This window comes from Tupaia chinensis, unplaced genomic scaffold (genome assembly GCF_000334495.1).
Source record: "Tupaia chinensis unplaced genomic scaffold, TupChi_1.0 Scaffold000117_2, whole genome shotgun sequence".
NCBI classification, from domain to species: domain Eukaryota; kingdom Metazoa; phylum Chordata; class Mammalia; order Scandentia; family Tupaiidae; genus Tupaia; species Tupaia belangeri.
The window spans coordinates 9,852,455-9,868,651 of NW_006159583.1; the positions used below are offsets into that span (position 1 = coordinate 9,852,455).

At 42.0% G+C, this 16,197-nt stretch overlaps 1 protein-coding gene across 1 annotated transcript in view; it reads right to left on the minus strand.

Moving 5' to 3' along the window:
* Positions 1 to 16,197, minus strand: part of MAP3K5 (mitogen-activated protein kinase kinase kinase 5) — a gene marked incomplete at its 5' end in the record, with an annotated part of 263,294 nt that overhangs the window by 20,711 nt on the left and 226,386 nt on the right. The window contains 2 exons of the mRNA XM_027770250.1: positions 4,864 to 4,969; positions 10,781 to 10,966. Of these exons, the coding sequence (XP_027626051.1) occupies positions 4,864 to 4,969; positions 10,781 to 10,966 (292 nt within the window). The remainder of the gene's footprint in view (positions 1 to 4,863; positions 4,970 to 10,780; positions 10,967 to 16,197) is intronic.

Here is a 16,197-nt window from a genome sequence, read left to right on the forward strand (position 1 = left end):
GAACATTTGGAAATTTGATAAAAACGACTGAAATTCTTCATTTTGGTCACTTTTTGTTTTTTTTTTTTTAGGTTTTTGCCGTAGGGTGAGTGAACTCACTGGAGACAGAGCAGAGCCAGAGGGAGGGAAAGTGAGAAATTAGCCTCTGATGGGATGGCCATGCTGCAATCCCTTTTCCTCTTGGGATTTTGGACATACATGCACACACGGCTGGCCTTATTTTAAAGCCACCAGGTCCAGAACTTGAACCATGGTCAGCCATGTGGGAGTCCAGCACCTTAACCATCATACCACTTGCTGGCCCCACATACATATTTTTTAAAGTTTATTTACTAATTTCTTCTATGAGAAAGAAAGAGAAGGAAAAAAGAGACAGACATTCTCAACAGGGTCTTCATGCCACAATCCATCCCCAGCCTCAGCAGGCTCAGATCATGGGCATATGTGCACCTGGCATGTATAGGGAAGACTCAGGGCTAAAACCCAGGACCTTCACATGTGGACCAAGCATTGCAGAGTACTGTGTTACTGCCACACCACCGTCTGGCCCTATTCACATACTTTATCATCTGTATATTGGTATACAATGTCTACTGGCTCCCTCTATCCTGGGAGGAACAGAAAAAAGAGAACTTTCTTTTATGTACTTTTCCTATAAATGTTTCAGTTTTATTTTTAGTGCTTTCGAATTGAAATCATTCAAAGTGAACTGATTTCACAGTAGAGGGACAGATAACTTTATTTAGCAAACGATTTCTAGAAAGAATGTCCTTTGTTCTCTACCTGGCCGGTTACGCAGCACCCATCCCTGGGACACTCAGGCAAGGGGAGAGCTTTCTCTGCTTTCTCCCTGCAGCATTTCCTGAATGTAATGGAGTTCACTCAGTGAGGTGGTCAGTTATTCCCGCCTTTTTTCCCCTTTTCTTTTATTGCCAGAGGGCACATGCACTTGTCAGAGAGAGAGAGAGGGAGAGAGAGAACCCTATAATGGGGTATGATCACATGGCAATTTCTTTCTCTTCCATTTCTCCATCCCACCAGGATTTTGAGCACACACACACACATGCACTCAGCGTTTTTTTTTTTTCTTTTCTTTTAAAAATTATTGATTTAATTTTATTATTATTTTTAAATTTGCTATAGGGCATATGGACTCAATAATTCATATCTTTTTAAAATTTTTTTGGAGAGGTTTTTGCTATAGGGTGCATGCGTGATATAGAAAGCAAGAAATCACCCCCCCCTCCCCAGGGGGATGGCCACACCACAATCCCTTCTCCTCCATTCTTCTCTCGGGATCTTGGGCACGCACGTACACATCCCCGGCATGAGTTTAAGCCACCAGGTCTGGGACTCAAACCACGGTCAACTACATGGGAGTTCAGCAACATAGCCATTACACCAACTGCTTGTCCCTACATGGGCTCAACGGAGAGAGACGAAAAGGGAGAGAAAAGGGAAAATGAGAAAGCAAATGGCCAAGGTCAACTGAAGTTGGCCATATGGGAGTCCAACGCGCTAACTACTTAGCCACCTGCTGGCATCCACTCAGTATTTTTTCAAGCCAGTAGGCCAGGATTCAAATCACAGTCAGTCACATGTGGGATCCAGATCATTTAGTTGCTGAGTCACTTATGGGGCCCACTCTACTTTCATTTTGAACTTTCTATTTTAGAAGAATTTTATATTTACAGAAACATTGTAAAGAAAGTAACGAGAATTTCCTATACCATTCACACAGCTCTCCCTAATGTAGCTTACATAGAACCATGTCATATTTGTCAAAACTGAGAAATTAACATTGGTACAGTACTTTTGTTTTAAGTGTTTTTAACTGCGAGAGGGTGTATGTGCTTGCCAGAGAGAGAAGGAGAAGGCACCGCTCTAATGGGGCGTGGTCACTTGCATCCATTCTGCATTTCTCCATCCTGCCAGGATTCGGGCCACGCATGCACAGGTGTCCAGTGTGCTTTCTGAGCATTCAGGTCTGGTATTCAAACTGCATGGTCGGCCACGTAGGATTTGTTTTCCTTAACTACTAAGCTACAGGGTCGGCCCAGTATAATACTTTTAACTTAGCTACAGACTCCTCTTACGTTCTGCTATTAATGTTCTTTTTCTATTTCCAGGGTACCACATAGTATTTAGGTAATCAGTACTAAAAAGAAATTTTTATAATTAAATTAACAGATTATCTATATGCTATTTAAATCATTTAACAGATAGTCCATTTTTTCTTCTCGCATTTGGGCATCTTTAATTTTGGTCACTGCTGTGTTTAAATCTAGGCCTCTGCCTACCCTTTTAGTGATACATACCTATTCTTTTTTGCCTCTTGTGTCCGTAAGTATATAACCCTCATAGTATGTTGCCTACATCCAGGCTTATCCGAATGATAAGTCACCTAAATATAGATATTGTTGACTTTATTCGATCATGAATTTCTTAGGTTCACATCCAACTGCTAACATGTGTTAAAGCCTCTCTAAAATTTTTTCAAATTAACGCAAATTTTCATTCTAATTAATCAGCTGAAATTCACTCACTTACTGTTTCAACCAAATATTTATCAAGGGTCTACTGTTCTCTAGGCACTGTGCCGGACAGTATGCAAGTCACAAAATGAAATAGAACAGACACAGTTACCCTGCAGTGAGGGAACAGCCATTAAACTGCTGGGTTGTCGGGAAAGTCATGAAGCATTTTTACACAGAAAAGCATAGAAAAATACGTCATGACTTTTCCAATGACCTAACAGAAACAAAAGTAGTTGCAGTCTGCAGTGTCACGAACAGGTGAGAACTATTTTCAAGGACAGAGAGTAACAGATGTGGGGGCAGGCTGTCTGAGGAAGAGTCTTTTATACTGGAACCTGCAGAATACAAAGGTACAAACCATAGGACAGGAGGGATGTGAGGTGTAGGAGTGTTCCAGGAAGACAGGAACATGCTCAGAGGTACGACAACTTCTGCTTATATAGCTTTCTTACATCTGAACATCAATTAACCTTTACTAATGTTCATCATACAGACTGACACCAGTGTCCTCTCTCTCAAGTCAAACAAGTATTCAGAGAAAAGAGAGGGAATCCCCTGAATCAGAGAGGTTGTCACAGACTTAAATTTGTGGTACCATTTATAAATAACTTAAATTTTAGAACAGTTCACACTGATCTGTCTTTTTACATTTATAATTGAGAGTGCTTTATAATGCAAATTATAGGTACAAATTATAAGGTTGTTACGAAAGTCAGGAGTGTTTCTCTATGTTTTTCTATGCAAAAATACATCATGACTTTCTTTTTATTTAAATTATTTTATTTACCTTTTATTATTATTATTATTGTTATTTTTCAATTTGACCAGAAAGAGGCAGAGAGAGACTGAGAGAGAGAGAGAGAAAGTGAGAAAGCAAACTACCAGGTCCGAGACTTGAACTGCAGTAGGCCATATGGGAGTCCAGCACCTTTAACCACCACGCCACCTGCCATTTGGCATCATGACTTTCACAATGACCCAATAGTGCAAGAGAAAATGTTTCTAATCTGTAGATATAAATCTATCTATAACTACCTACCCATCCCCCACCCCTATACACATACAAACACACAGGGTGAAAGAGCTTTGCTTATGTTTTTAATTAATGGATAGACTATTAAAACACTTCAGGGACCAGCAGTTAGCATAATGGCTATGTTGCTGGACTCCCATGTAGTCGACAGCCATTCGAGTCCCAGACCCGGTGGCTTAAAACTCACAGTGGGTGCATGAATATGTGTGCCTAAGATCCCGAGAGGAGAATGGAGGAGAAGGGACTGCGGTGTGGCCATTCCCCTGGGGGGTGATTTCTTGGTGAGCGCATGCACCTTATAGCAAAAACTTCTCCAAAAAATCTCCCCCAACACCCCCCCCCAAAAAAAAAACACTTAAAAGGTTATGCCTCAGAGTATAAATATACTCCTTACTCTATAAAGCCTTGTTTTATCAACACTACCCCTTTTGTATTTCACAGCCAGTAGAGCTGGGGCTGTGTTTAGACCTGTGATCTCCAAACAGAGTGTGCATCAAAATGACCTGAAAGAGGTATTAAAATCAGATTCCTGCAGTTGGAGCACAGGGGATCTTAAGGACTGTGAAAATATTTTGCAAGATGCTATAAGGGTGAACATGTGTCATCATACATTTGTTAAACCCACAGACTATACCATAACAAGAGTGAACGATGGACTTCGGGTGACAATGGTGTGTGCCCATACAGGCTCACCAGGTATAAATAAAAAGATACACTGATAATGGGGGAGGCTCGGTAATTTGGGGTGCAAAGGGTACATTAGAAATTGCATACCTTCCTCTCCATTTTGATGTACACTTAAAAATGCTCTAAAAGAATGAAGTCTAACTAAATTAGGTTCCAGGGCTTTTCTCCCCAGAAGATTCTAACTCATTGAGTCTGAGATAGGGTCTAAAAGCAGGAATTTGAGTTTGACATTACTCAGTGGACTAGCAGATTTGGGAACCACTGGTAAAAGATGGCATAGTGGTGTGTCTAGTGGGCACAGAGATCTGTAAATTGAAATGCCTATTTAATTGGGTACCTGTATAATTTTCTTTCTCTTCATATCCAAACTTGCTCTTCAAAGGTAAGTAAGCAAGTCTTCCTCTCTCCTAGCAAATATTTTGCTTCCTGTATCATTACTCAGACTATATGTACTAGTTAAATGTTATTTAGTAACTTGGAAAAGATTAAAAAAAAATGCTACCATGGTCTTAAAAAAGCATGAAGGAGATATCAGAAATGACAGATGAACAGTAATTTAAAATACACAAGCATTAAATATTTGCAGAGTAATTAACGATGTCTGACCTGGAACCAGAATGGTGATAGCCGTCTGTACTGCCTTGCGGATAATACTGTCTAAGGCAAACATCCAGTGTGGCTTGATGTTATGATTCCGAAGCACTTTGTTGACCTGGAGAAAGAGAGGGATACTTAGCCTATTTTATTATTGACACACAATAATTATACTTTTTATAGGGTACCACAAGATGTTTCAATATTCGTATACAATCCTGTAATGATCATGCCAGGGTACATTTGGTCTTGTTTAACTTTATTTATTTATTTATTTATTTATTTATTTATTTATTTATTGAGAGTTTTTTTGCTATAGGGAACGTGTGCTCACCACAAAGACAGAGAGAGACAGAAAGCGAGAAATCAACCCCCTGGGGGGGATGGCCATGCCACAATCCCTTCTCCTCTCGGGATCTTGGGCATACATGCACACACGCCCGGCATGAGTTTAAGCAACTGGGTCCAGGACTCAAACCGTGGTTGACTACATGGGAGTCCAGCGATTTAGCCATTATGCCATCTGCTGGTCCCAGTCTAGTTTAACTTTCAAAGGTTTATTTATTTTGAGTCCAGCAGGTAGTGTAGTAGTTAAAGTGCTGGACTTCCACATGGCCAACCCCAGTTCAAGTCCTGAACCTGGAGGCTCAAAAATTATGCCCAGCATGTGTGTGAGCGTGCCCAAGATCCCAGGAGGAGAATGGAGGAGAAAGGATTGTGGCGTTGCCATCCCCCTGGTGAGTGAATTCTCACTTTCCTTCCTACTCTCTCTCTCTGTTGCTCTCAAGTGAGCACATGTACCCTATGGGGAAAAACGTTTATTTTATTCATGACAGAGAATATGTGCACATGCATGAGGAAGAGGGGAGGCACCCTTCACAGGGTCTGGTCATGCTGACATCTTTTTCCCCTAAGCCTCCAGCTTGTCAGGACCTAGGATACGTACACATGCCTGGCATGTTTTGGGTTGACTGGCCAGGGATCCAAACCCACAGCTGGCCATGTGGCCTCTAGCATTACAGTCAGTACACTACTGACTGTACCATAGAGCTAGGCTCTATTTATTTTTTAAAATTTTTTAGGTTTTTGCCTTAGGATGCATGCATACTGGAGAGAGAGACAGAGAGAGAAAAAGTGAGAAATTACCCTGTGGAAGGATAGCCACACCACAATCCCTTCTCCTCCATTCTTTTCTTGGGATCTTGGGCATGCACACACACCCGGCATGATTTTTAAGCCATCAGGTCTGGGACTCAAACTGTCATTGGTACCTTAACCACCATATCACCTGCTGGCTTCCCCATTTTAATTTTTAATTGCAAATAACCTAGTGGGGATCCAAGCACTTGGATGAAGCTCTACCTTCAAAAATAACTAAAAGATGGCACCAGCAGATGGCAGAATGGTTACGTCACTAGAATCCCACACAGTCAACCACGGTTTGAGTCCCAAAACTGGCAGCTTAAAACTCACACTGGGTGAGTGTGCATGCCCAAAATCCCAAAAGGAGAATGGAGGAGAAGTGACTGTGGTAAGGTCATCTCCTCTGAGAGATGATTTCTTGTTTTCTGTACTTCTGTCTCTCCAACAAGCACACATGCCCCATTGCAAAAGTCTCTCTAAAAATAAAATTAAAAATAACTAAAAGTTTTCTTGAGCTTGAATTATAAATAATTTCTTTACGTCATTGAAAAACAAATAAAAATTATCATGGGGCCAGCAGGTGGAGTAGTGGTTAAGGCACTCAGTTCCCATGTGGCCAATCGTGGTTTGTGTTCTGGATCTGGCCACTTGAAAAGCACACCGGGCATGTGCACATGTGTGCCCAAAATCCCGAGAGGTGGATAAAGGTGAAGGGATTGCGACATGACCATTCTCCCAGGGGGTGATTTCTCACTTTCTTTCTCACTGTCTCTCTCTTTGGCAAGCACACACTCCTAATGGCACACCCACCTCCCTCCCCCAAAATACTGCCACTTCAAATTAAAGTTTAGTGAATCCAATGAAAGACAGTCTGGTTAAATAAGAACGTCACTTCTTTGGGGTCCAGAATTTGCAGCATCTAGCTTTTATGATGTCTGCAGAACAAGTGGGAGAAAAGAAGGAAGAGAGTACAAGGGACTTTAAATAAAAATAAACATTGTTCTTTAATGATTTGACTCTGCCATTTAATACAGTCAAGTGGTTCAGCGTACTCTGGTGATTTGGAAAAGCAGGTAAAGGAGGAAATTAGCATTTCCACACTACATGCAGGTTCGCACAATGCAGGCCCTGTTTCATTCCCAGTTGGTTACGTCTCTGTAAACAGAGGAGTGATCTGCTGCAATATTCCAAAAAGCCCGCTCACATTTAAAATCTCTGTTATAAGGATATCATTTTTAGTGACCAGTAATTTTTTTTTTCAGTTTGTTTATTTGTTTCTTTTATGAGAGTAAGAAACAGACAAAGAGAGAGGGTAAAACGAGTATTCCCAACAGAGTCCCATCTCTCAATCTCCCCTCACCTTCCCGGTCAGCCAGTCATGGGCAACTCACCCAGCATGTACAGGTTGATTAGGGAACAAACCCCACAATCTTCCACTTAGATTGAGCAGTGCATTACTGTTGGGCCCCCAAGTGGTCCCATGACCAATAATACTTCATACTCTTTTTTTAAAAATTTGCTATAGAGCATATATGCACTTATAAGAGAGAGAGAAAAGAGAGAGAAAGTTAAGAAAGCATCCCCCAAGAGGGACAGCCACGCTGCACTCCCTTCTTTTCCATCTCTCCCTCCTCTCTGGATTTTGGGGATGCACACACATGGCTGGCATGTGCTTTCAAGCTGCCAGGTGTGGGATTGTACTGTCAGCCATGTGGGATCCAGCTGCTTTACCCTCACACCACCGGTTGGCCCCACACATTCAAATAGACACTGAAATAGATACGCATGCTACCTTTTTGTCTTTTTTCCCCGCCTTACAGTTGTGGTAAAGTACATATAACAAAATTTACCACCTTAAATGTTTTCAAGTGTACAGTGCGTGGCATTAAGTACACTCATGTTGGTGTGGTGCCATCACCAGCATCCATCTCCTCCCCTCCCAATTCTATTTGCTGTCTCATAAATTTGACTTTTATAAGCACCTCGTATAAGTGGAATCATGCAGCATTTGGCCAACTGCTGGCCCCTGTTTGCCTTATGTTAATAAGCATAATGTCCTGAAGTTTCATCCACGTTGTAGCTTGTGTCAGAATTTCCAGACTTTTTCTTTTCTTTAATTGCCAGCGGGCACACGTAGTTGTCAGAGACAGAAAAAGAGAGGGAGAGGGAATAAGCACCCCCAGTGGAGTATAGCCACACTGTAATCCCTTCTCCTCCATCTCCATGTCCCGTTTGTATTTTGGACGTGTAGGCACATTTGCTTAGTTGGCCATGTGGGATCTAGTTCCCTCAACCACTAGGCTACACAGCTTACCCATCCTTTTTCAAGCTGAATAACAGTCCACCGTGTGTATAGATCATGTGCATTGTCTTTTCTTTCTTTTTTTTTTGGAGAGGTTTTTGCTATAGGGCACGTGTGCTTGCCAGACAGACAGACAGAGACAGAGAGACAGAAAGTGAGAAATCACCCCCCAGTGGGGATGGCCACGCAGCAATCCCTTCGCCTCCATTCTCCTCTTGGGATCTTGGGCACGCACGCACACGCACCTGGCGTGAGTTTAAGTCATCGGGTCCAGGACTCGAACTGCAGTCAACTACATGGGAGTCTAGTGACATAGCCATTATGCTAACTGCTGGTCCCATGCATTACCTTTTCAAAAACAATCTTTTGTCAAAAGGCTGAGAGAAGCTCATTTAAAATTTGGATCACTCTATTACTTGCTGGTTGGCACAGGCCTCTAAGAAAAGATGGGACCAGCAGTTAGCGTAATGGCTATGTTGCTGAATTCCCATGTAGCTGACTGCGGTTCAAGTCCCGGACCTGGTGGCTTAAACTCATGCCAGGCGCGTGTACATACGTGCCCAAGATTCCGAGGGGAGAATGGATTGTGACATGGCCATCCCCCCTGGGGGGTGATTTCTTGCTTTCTATCTCTCTGTCTCTGTCTTTCTGGAAAGTGCACATGCCCTATAGCAAAAACCTCTAAAAAAAAAAAAAGGAAAGAAAAGAGGTGTTTCCCCCAACAGGACACTAGTGTGAGACTTCAGATTCAGAGGAAGATGGGAGGTGGTGACCTGTCTGCAAACCTATGCCGAGAGTGGGACTCCAGGTGACATTCCTGCCCTTGGTCCATCTTCAGCAATCCTCAGTATAGAAGGGGTCTGATGAGGACTTCCTCTTCATAGTTACTTGCGAGGAAGTAAACCATTGCTAGGTTCCCATTCATCCTAGGAAATCCATTCAGGTTGAGTTTATCCTTATACCTTTTTTCTTTAAAGGAATTACTTGCTTATTTGACTAATGGGTATAGCACTTAGTAAACCAGAATATTCCTCTCATGAATCACACAAGTGGTAGAAGACATGTGTGGCCTGCTCCTCATGGCTCTTCATTACATAGTATATGACAGAGGGTCCATTCTTTGTTCATTCCTATCCTACATCCTAGACAGTGAGTGAGCAGGAACAGGGGTGTGTGCGTGTGTGTGTGTGTGTGTGTGTGTGTGTGTGTGTCTGACCTGGGCCTAAGGCCCAAGATTACAGCTAAATAGCTCTCAATCTGAATTCTAAAGCCAATTTACTTTCCAACAGAAGTTGGAAGCGAAGTCTAGAAAGACTGGAAGCCAAATGTGTGGGCAAGTGCTAATTAGCTAAATGATTTCATTTTATTTGCAGATGGTTGGGTTTCCCTAGTTGCAGTGTAAGCATGACTTTAGCATTTAATACCAGCGATGGGTTTTTCCAGTTGCTTTCATTTCCTATGACGTCCACCCAAGTTAGGACTTTTCTCCCTGTCCATAACATAGTATGAAGACCAAGTGGCTTACACAGTGTCTGAGAGAAGGATTATGATTTGGTTTTAAATTGGGGATCATTGGATGTTCTAAATGAAGCTGTAAAGACACTTCTACACAGGTACAATAATCACAATAGGTATAAGTTAATTTTTGAACTTTAAATAAAATCATATAAAGTGCTTCCATATTTACAGCAAGACCATCAAGAACCCTCTTATTTCAGTCTCTCATACCCTATAAAAGGTCTAATGGGAATGGGTTACAGATTTTTTGGCATAAAGTTCCACAGATAAATCTTTTCCAAGAATAATCCAGAATGTTTGGAATCAGGCTTTCAGTAGACGGGCTTTTAGTTTGTGTTGCATAGCAACTCATTTTAGAAGAATTCTCAGAAATCTCTCACTAGATCATATGAATTAATTTTCATTCAATAATAACATGTACACTGAGGCACATTTTTGGCTAGGACATAGTGGATATTTGTAAAATAAATAAACATATTAAGACTATTCTGTATGAAAATCAGAGAAAACTGAAAAAAAAAAAAAACCAGTACTGTTCTTATTTGGCTGTGACCATTCCGATCTGTTCTATGAAATTTTCCTCAGTGGCCACTAGATGGCATTTCTCATGCAGCATTAGAAAGTGTACAACTAAAGTACATGTTTGTAAAGTCATCAAAATGAAGTCAGCCACTACACGGTTTCATAAGAACAAAGATCAGCTATGGGAGATGTTGGCATATTGCTATTTTCCGTTGTGATTCAGCGTTATGTGTATTTAACTTTACAAAAATAACAAAACAACAAATCTGACCCACAGAAGTGCACAGATGGGCAAAGATCTTACATTCATCATCCAAAGAGGAAAGTTCACTGAAATTGTTAAGGAAAGGAAAGGAAACAGAACATATGTCTGATCCTAATTTTCTGACCAATGTAAGCTTGAGTTTGTGGGAAAACCTTGGCAATATATAATAAAATACTTACAGCATCTTGAAAACCAAAGAGAACCACCTGCACTTGGCTAATGCCGTGGCTGTCGAAGTCCAGCTCCAATTTCAGCTTGGACAGTGTGGTGGCAATGATTTTTCGGTCCGTGGATCTTACAAATTCTCGGAGGCTTGCAACAAGGGTTGTGATGTGCTCCCACTTCAGTTTCGGTTCTTCAGACCCCTGTGTGTAAAGAATGACAGTCCTTCACTCAATCTGTGCTGACAGATCAGCCATGAGCATAGCAGTGCCACAGTGCCAAGAAGAACTGGCCTTAAGTATGCTTCCTGCTACAGAAAACACCATATTCTGGACTTTACGGTTCCTCTCAACTCTCTTTTCCCAAATAATCTGACTTGAGGAGAAAGGACACTTACCCAACATACCCGTCCAGATCCTTGCCCAGAAAGGGACAGGCTGAGGCAATATGATTCTTGTTCTCAGAAATTTTAATTGATAGCTAAGGAAGATTCAGGCAAACACAGGAACTCTATCTCAAAGTCCACCCAGAGAGAGAGAAAAAATAAAATGGGGTCATGAGCACATCCAGTTACATGGGAAGAGGAGGAAGCAATGGAGTTGAGACTGACAACAGGCACAAAGCCAAGAAGTGAACAGAAACAGAAATGTATGCCAAAGGGGCCCACAGCAACCAAGCCAGAGAAAGTATGTGCAAACTCCTGGTATGTGAAGGCCTCGGAATCACATTCTAGTTTTAGTCCTGTGAGGCCTAGCCAGGTACTATAAGTGGAATTCTTTTTTTTTAGAGAGAGATTTTTGCTATTGGGTGCATGCATTCACCAGGGATAGAGAGACAGACAGACAGACAGACAGACAGAAAAGAAGTCACCCCCCGAGGGGGGATGGCCACACCACAATCCCTTCTCTTCCATTCTCCTCTCGAGATTTTGGTCGCGCACATATAAGCATCCAGACTGAGTTTGAAACCATCAGGTCCAGGACTTGAATCATGGTCAGTCATGTGGGATTCCAGTGATGTAACCATTCCACCATCCACTGGTCCTGAGCGGAATTCTTTGAGTCCATTTCTCACTCTATTATGTGTGTCTACATACAACATGTCTCATGGACTTCAATCGTATTTCAAGCACATCAATTCCTTGTGACCAAAAGGGGCTAATCTCAAATTCCATCCTTGAAACCATTCCTTACCCATCAACGAGGCAATTAGTTATAAGAATGGACCAATGGATTATTATTTTTTAAATAATTATTTGATTTAACTTTATTTATTTATTTATTTATTTATTTATTTATTTATTTATTTATATATTTTAAATGACCAGAGAGGGACAGAGTTGCGGGTGGGGGGAGAGGAGGGTGAGAAAGCAAGTCACCAGGTCCAGGACTGGAACTGCAGTTGGCCATGTGAATGCCTAGTGCCCTCAACCACTATGCTATCTGCTGGCCCCCCAATGGATTATTTTACATATTAAAAATATAATACAATATTTAAACAAATGTTCTCTCATGAATTGTTATTTTAACTATGAGCAAGATGTATTACTTCATAAAAGGAAATTTTGTAGGATATTGTTTATCCTCATTTTTTTTTCTTAGAGAGGTTTTTGCTATAGGGCACATTCGCTTGCCAGAAAGACAGACAGAAAGCAAGAAATCACCCCCTAGGGGGGATGGCCACAACGCAATCCCTTCTCCTCCATTTTCTTCTTGGGATCTTGGGCATGCACACATATGTGCCCAGTGTGAGTTTAAGCCACCAGGTCCGGGACTCAAACCGCGGTAGGCTACGTGGGAGTCCAGAGATATAGCCAGTACACCACCTGCTGGTCCCATTTATCCTCATTTTAAAAATCAACATGTAATAAACATATTTGTGGAGGTACAATTACACTGATTTTTTAGTGTGCAACAAAATAGTTCAATGAAACATGGCCAACCACAGTTTGAGTCCCAGACCTGGAGGCTTGAAAATCACGCCTGCTGCATGGAAATGGATGCTCAAAATCCCAGGAGGAGAATGGACGTGAGAGAACTGTGGTGTGGCCATCTTCCTTGGGGGCTGATTCCTCACTTTCCCTCTCTAGTGAGTGCACGTGCCCTAAGGCAAGAAAACTAGGGGAAAAAAAAAAAAGGTAACAACAAATGTTGGGGAGGATGCTGAGAAAGGGCCACTCTTTTACATCCTAAGAATGTAAGTAAGTATAGCCATTATGGAAAACAGTATAGGGGTGCCTCAAAAAACTAAAAGTAGAGCTGCCATATGACCCAGGAAGCCCACTTTAAGAAACAATAGGGTTTCTTTTTTTTTTTTTCTTTTTTTTTTTTTTTTTGGGAATTTCCTATAGGGGGTGTGCACCCACTGGAGAGACAGAGAGATAGAAAGTGAGAAATCATCCCCCCGGGGGGTGGGGGCGGCGGCGGGGGGATGACCATGCTGCAGTCCCTTCTCCTCCATTCTCCTCTTGGAATTTTGGGCATGCATGATGTGAGTTTCAAGTCACCAGGTCCAGGACTTGAATTGCAGTCAGCCATGTGGGAATCTAGTGTCGTAATCATTCTGCCATCTGCTGGTCCCAACAACAGGATTTTTCATATGAAAATTACAATTTCTAGGATTCGATAATAAAAGAAAAACATACCACCAAGCTATTTCTCTTGATATATTTTCATTTGGGAACTCCATCTTATGCTTGTTTTCATGAGAAAAGATTTTATTAAAAAGGTTGAAAGCTGTTATTAAGGGAATATTTTTAAATCAGACTGGGAACAGTTACAAAGTATGTTGTTGCTGTGTTTATTTTTTTTTTCTTGCCACATTTTAAATTATACCCAAAGTAAAGTAAAATGTGAATTATCCAGAAACTGGAAACTTATCTTAGTGAAAAAATCAGTGTTGTGTTTGCCAATAGTTTAAATAGCAAACTTTTTTTTTCACATTAGCTTTGTTTGCACAACCAAAAAACATGTTGCTTCTGGTTTTATTATGTGTATGTCCCTATCTTACAAAGGAATGCTCTCTATTCTGGGAAAAGTTTTCTGTCCTGGTTACTTCATCCACTTACATAATCGTTATTTTTGTTCTAACTCCTGCCTGTCCATGTTAGCTCATTAAGGTGTCTTCATAAATGAGCATCTTCCGTATCAGGGGAGCCTGACTCAGTATCGGAAGGAAGCAGTTGGACAGTGTGTTTTTTCCTTTAAAATTTTTCTAATTGCCACAGGGTGTGTGCACTTGCCAGAGAAGGAGAGAGGGGCAGAGAGAGAGAGAACCTCCCAACAGGGCATGGTCATACGGCAATACTTTTCCCTTCCTTTCTCCATCCCATCAGGGTTTGAGACATGCATGCAAACACACTTGGTGTGTCTTCCAACCCACTGGGACCAGGAATTGAACTGGGACCACTGGGATCAGTCATGTGGGACCCGGCTCCAGAAATCAATACAACAAAAGCAATCAATTCTTTCTGGTTGTAAAAAAAAAAAAATTATGATGTTAGATAACAATTATTAGCCTGCCTAACAAAGGTAACAACAATACTATCAACATTTGTGGAACACTTTCTGTTATGATCTAAGTCATTCATGATCTCAGTTTCTCCTGATAGCAATCTTATGAGGTAGAGTCTTCCTCTTTTTTTTCTTGTTTTTGTATTGTTTTTGTTGTTGTTCCTAAAAAGCTCCTCTCAGAGTATTTTTTTTTTAAAGTTTACTTATTCATTGTTTCCATGAGAAAGAAAGACAGAGAGGGACAGAGAGACAGACAGACAGAGAGGAAGACACTACCAACAGGGTCCCTACACTGCAATCCACTTCCAATCTCAGCAGTCCTGGATCACAGGCACACGTGCGTGCAGTTGTGTGCAGCTGGCATGCTCAGGGAAGCGCCAGGACATGAACCCAAGACTTTTCCCATGTGAGTCCAGCTGCATTACCACTGCACGACCACCTGGTATTCCTCTATTTTATAGTTAAGAAAGCTCAGGATCTAAGAAGTTAAATCACATGGCCTTTAAGTGATGAAACCAGGTCTTAAACAGAAGCGAATCCAAGCTGAGCCCATGTTCCTAAGCATTATATTCTACTGCCGTCATTAGCTGGACTAGCCAGCGGTTTCCTGGGTCAAGACCTGCTCAACCACTAAGTCACAGTGAGGAGTCACAGAAACAGACTCACAACGCCCTTAATGGTAGACTCAGAGGGACATGTGCTATCACTCAGAGATTCTGAATGGGACATGTGATTCAGATCAGCAGATTCTGGGATCACTGGTAGCTTCATGTCGGTGTGACAAGGCATGGTTTTTGATGGTTGCTTAATGTTTTTCTTTCATTTCTACTTTTATAGAGCATACTCAGGTATGCTTTCAAAATGAGGAGGTATCAAACAATTGAATATGATTAACCAGCTCCAATGTTTAAGAACGTCAGTACAGTCATAGAAGTCATTGTTCTGCCTCTTTGCCGAGGGTTGGGGCTACAACAGTGACCAAGGCAGTTTATATAAACTCCCAGTGCTAGCCAGTGGCTCCTTCCATCTAAATTTGATTCCTCTGTTTATCTCAGCAGATCCAATTCCCAGTCCTTAATGCCCTCAGTGAGTGGAACAGATGGGAAGAGAGAGAGCCAAGGGTTTGAGATGCTGCAGTCTCCTCCACATCTCCCACCACACCTGCACAGAATCCTTGATGGTCGTCTGATCCCTAGTGCAGAGGCCTGACTACCCCTCCTCCCGCAGAGCTCCTGCTTACTGGGCCTCACAGTAGGACCCAAGTCAGGGGTTCCCCAGAAAGTGCAGATGGTGCTCATTTCCATTCTGTACCTGGGTCCTCTACTGCACACATATGGCTCTTCCTATGATATCCAGAGGTGGACATTAGGGAATTCCTAAGGAGATGAAATGGTCAGGCTCAATAGTCAGCTGAAAACCTTGTGAGGTTCTCCAGACCAAGACAAGCTGGGGCAGTACTAGAAAAGCCAAGAAAGGGCAAGCTCCAACGGCATCTCAATAAACCACAAGAAAAGGGAAACTGGAGGACTGAGAGGCTGTACAAACTTGGCCCACCCCTGCAGCTCCACCGTTTTTGCAGATCCCTTCCAAGGACAGAGGCAGGGTAGAAGCTATGTGCAGTCCTCAGCGATTGTGAAGGGTGGGGGTGGCCTGGGTAGAGAAGCAGGCAAATGAGTCCCCTGTGCCCACAGAACTAAAAGAAGATGACAAGTGTCATGACAGAGCCCACACACATCTGGAGGTGGGTTCTAGTCACAAGAAGCCTGAGTTTCTGCCCCAAGGAGCATAGCGCTGAGGGAAACCCAGTTTCTACTGGTACAGATTGGGGAGGGGCTATTTCTTCATACCTGTAAGCAGAATCCTAGAGACCACATTTCTCTAATATATAAACTGAATAATGTCCCCCAAAGTCGTAGACTAAA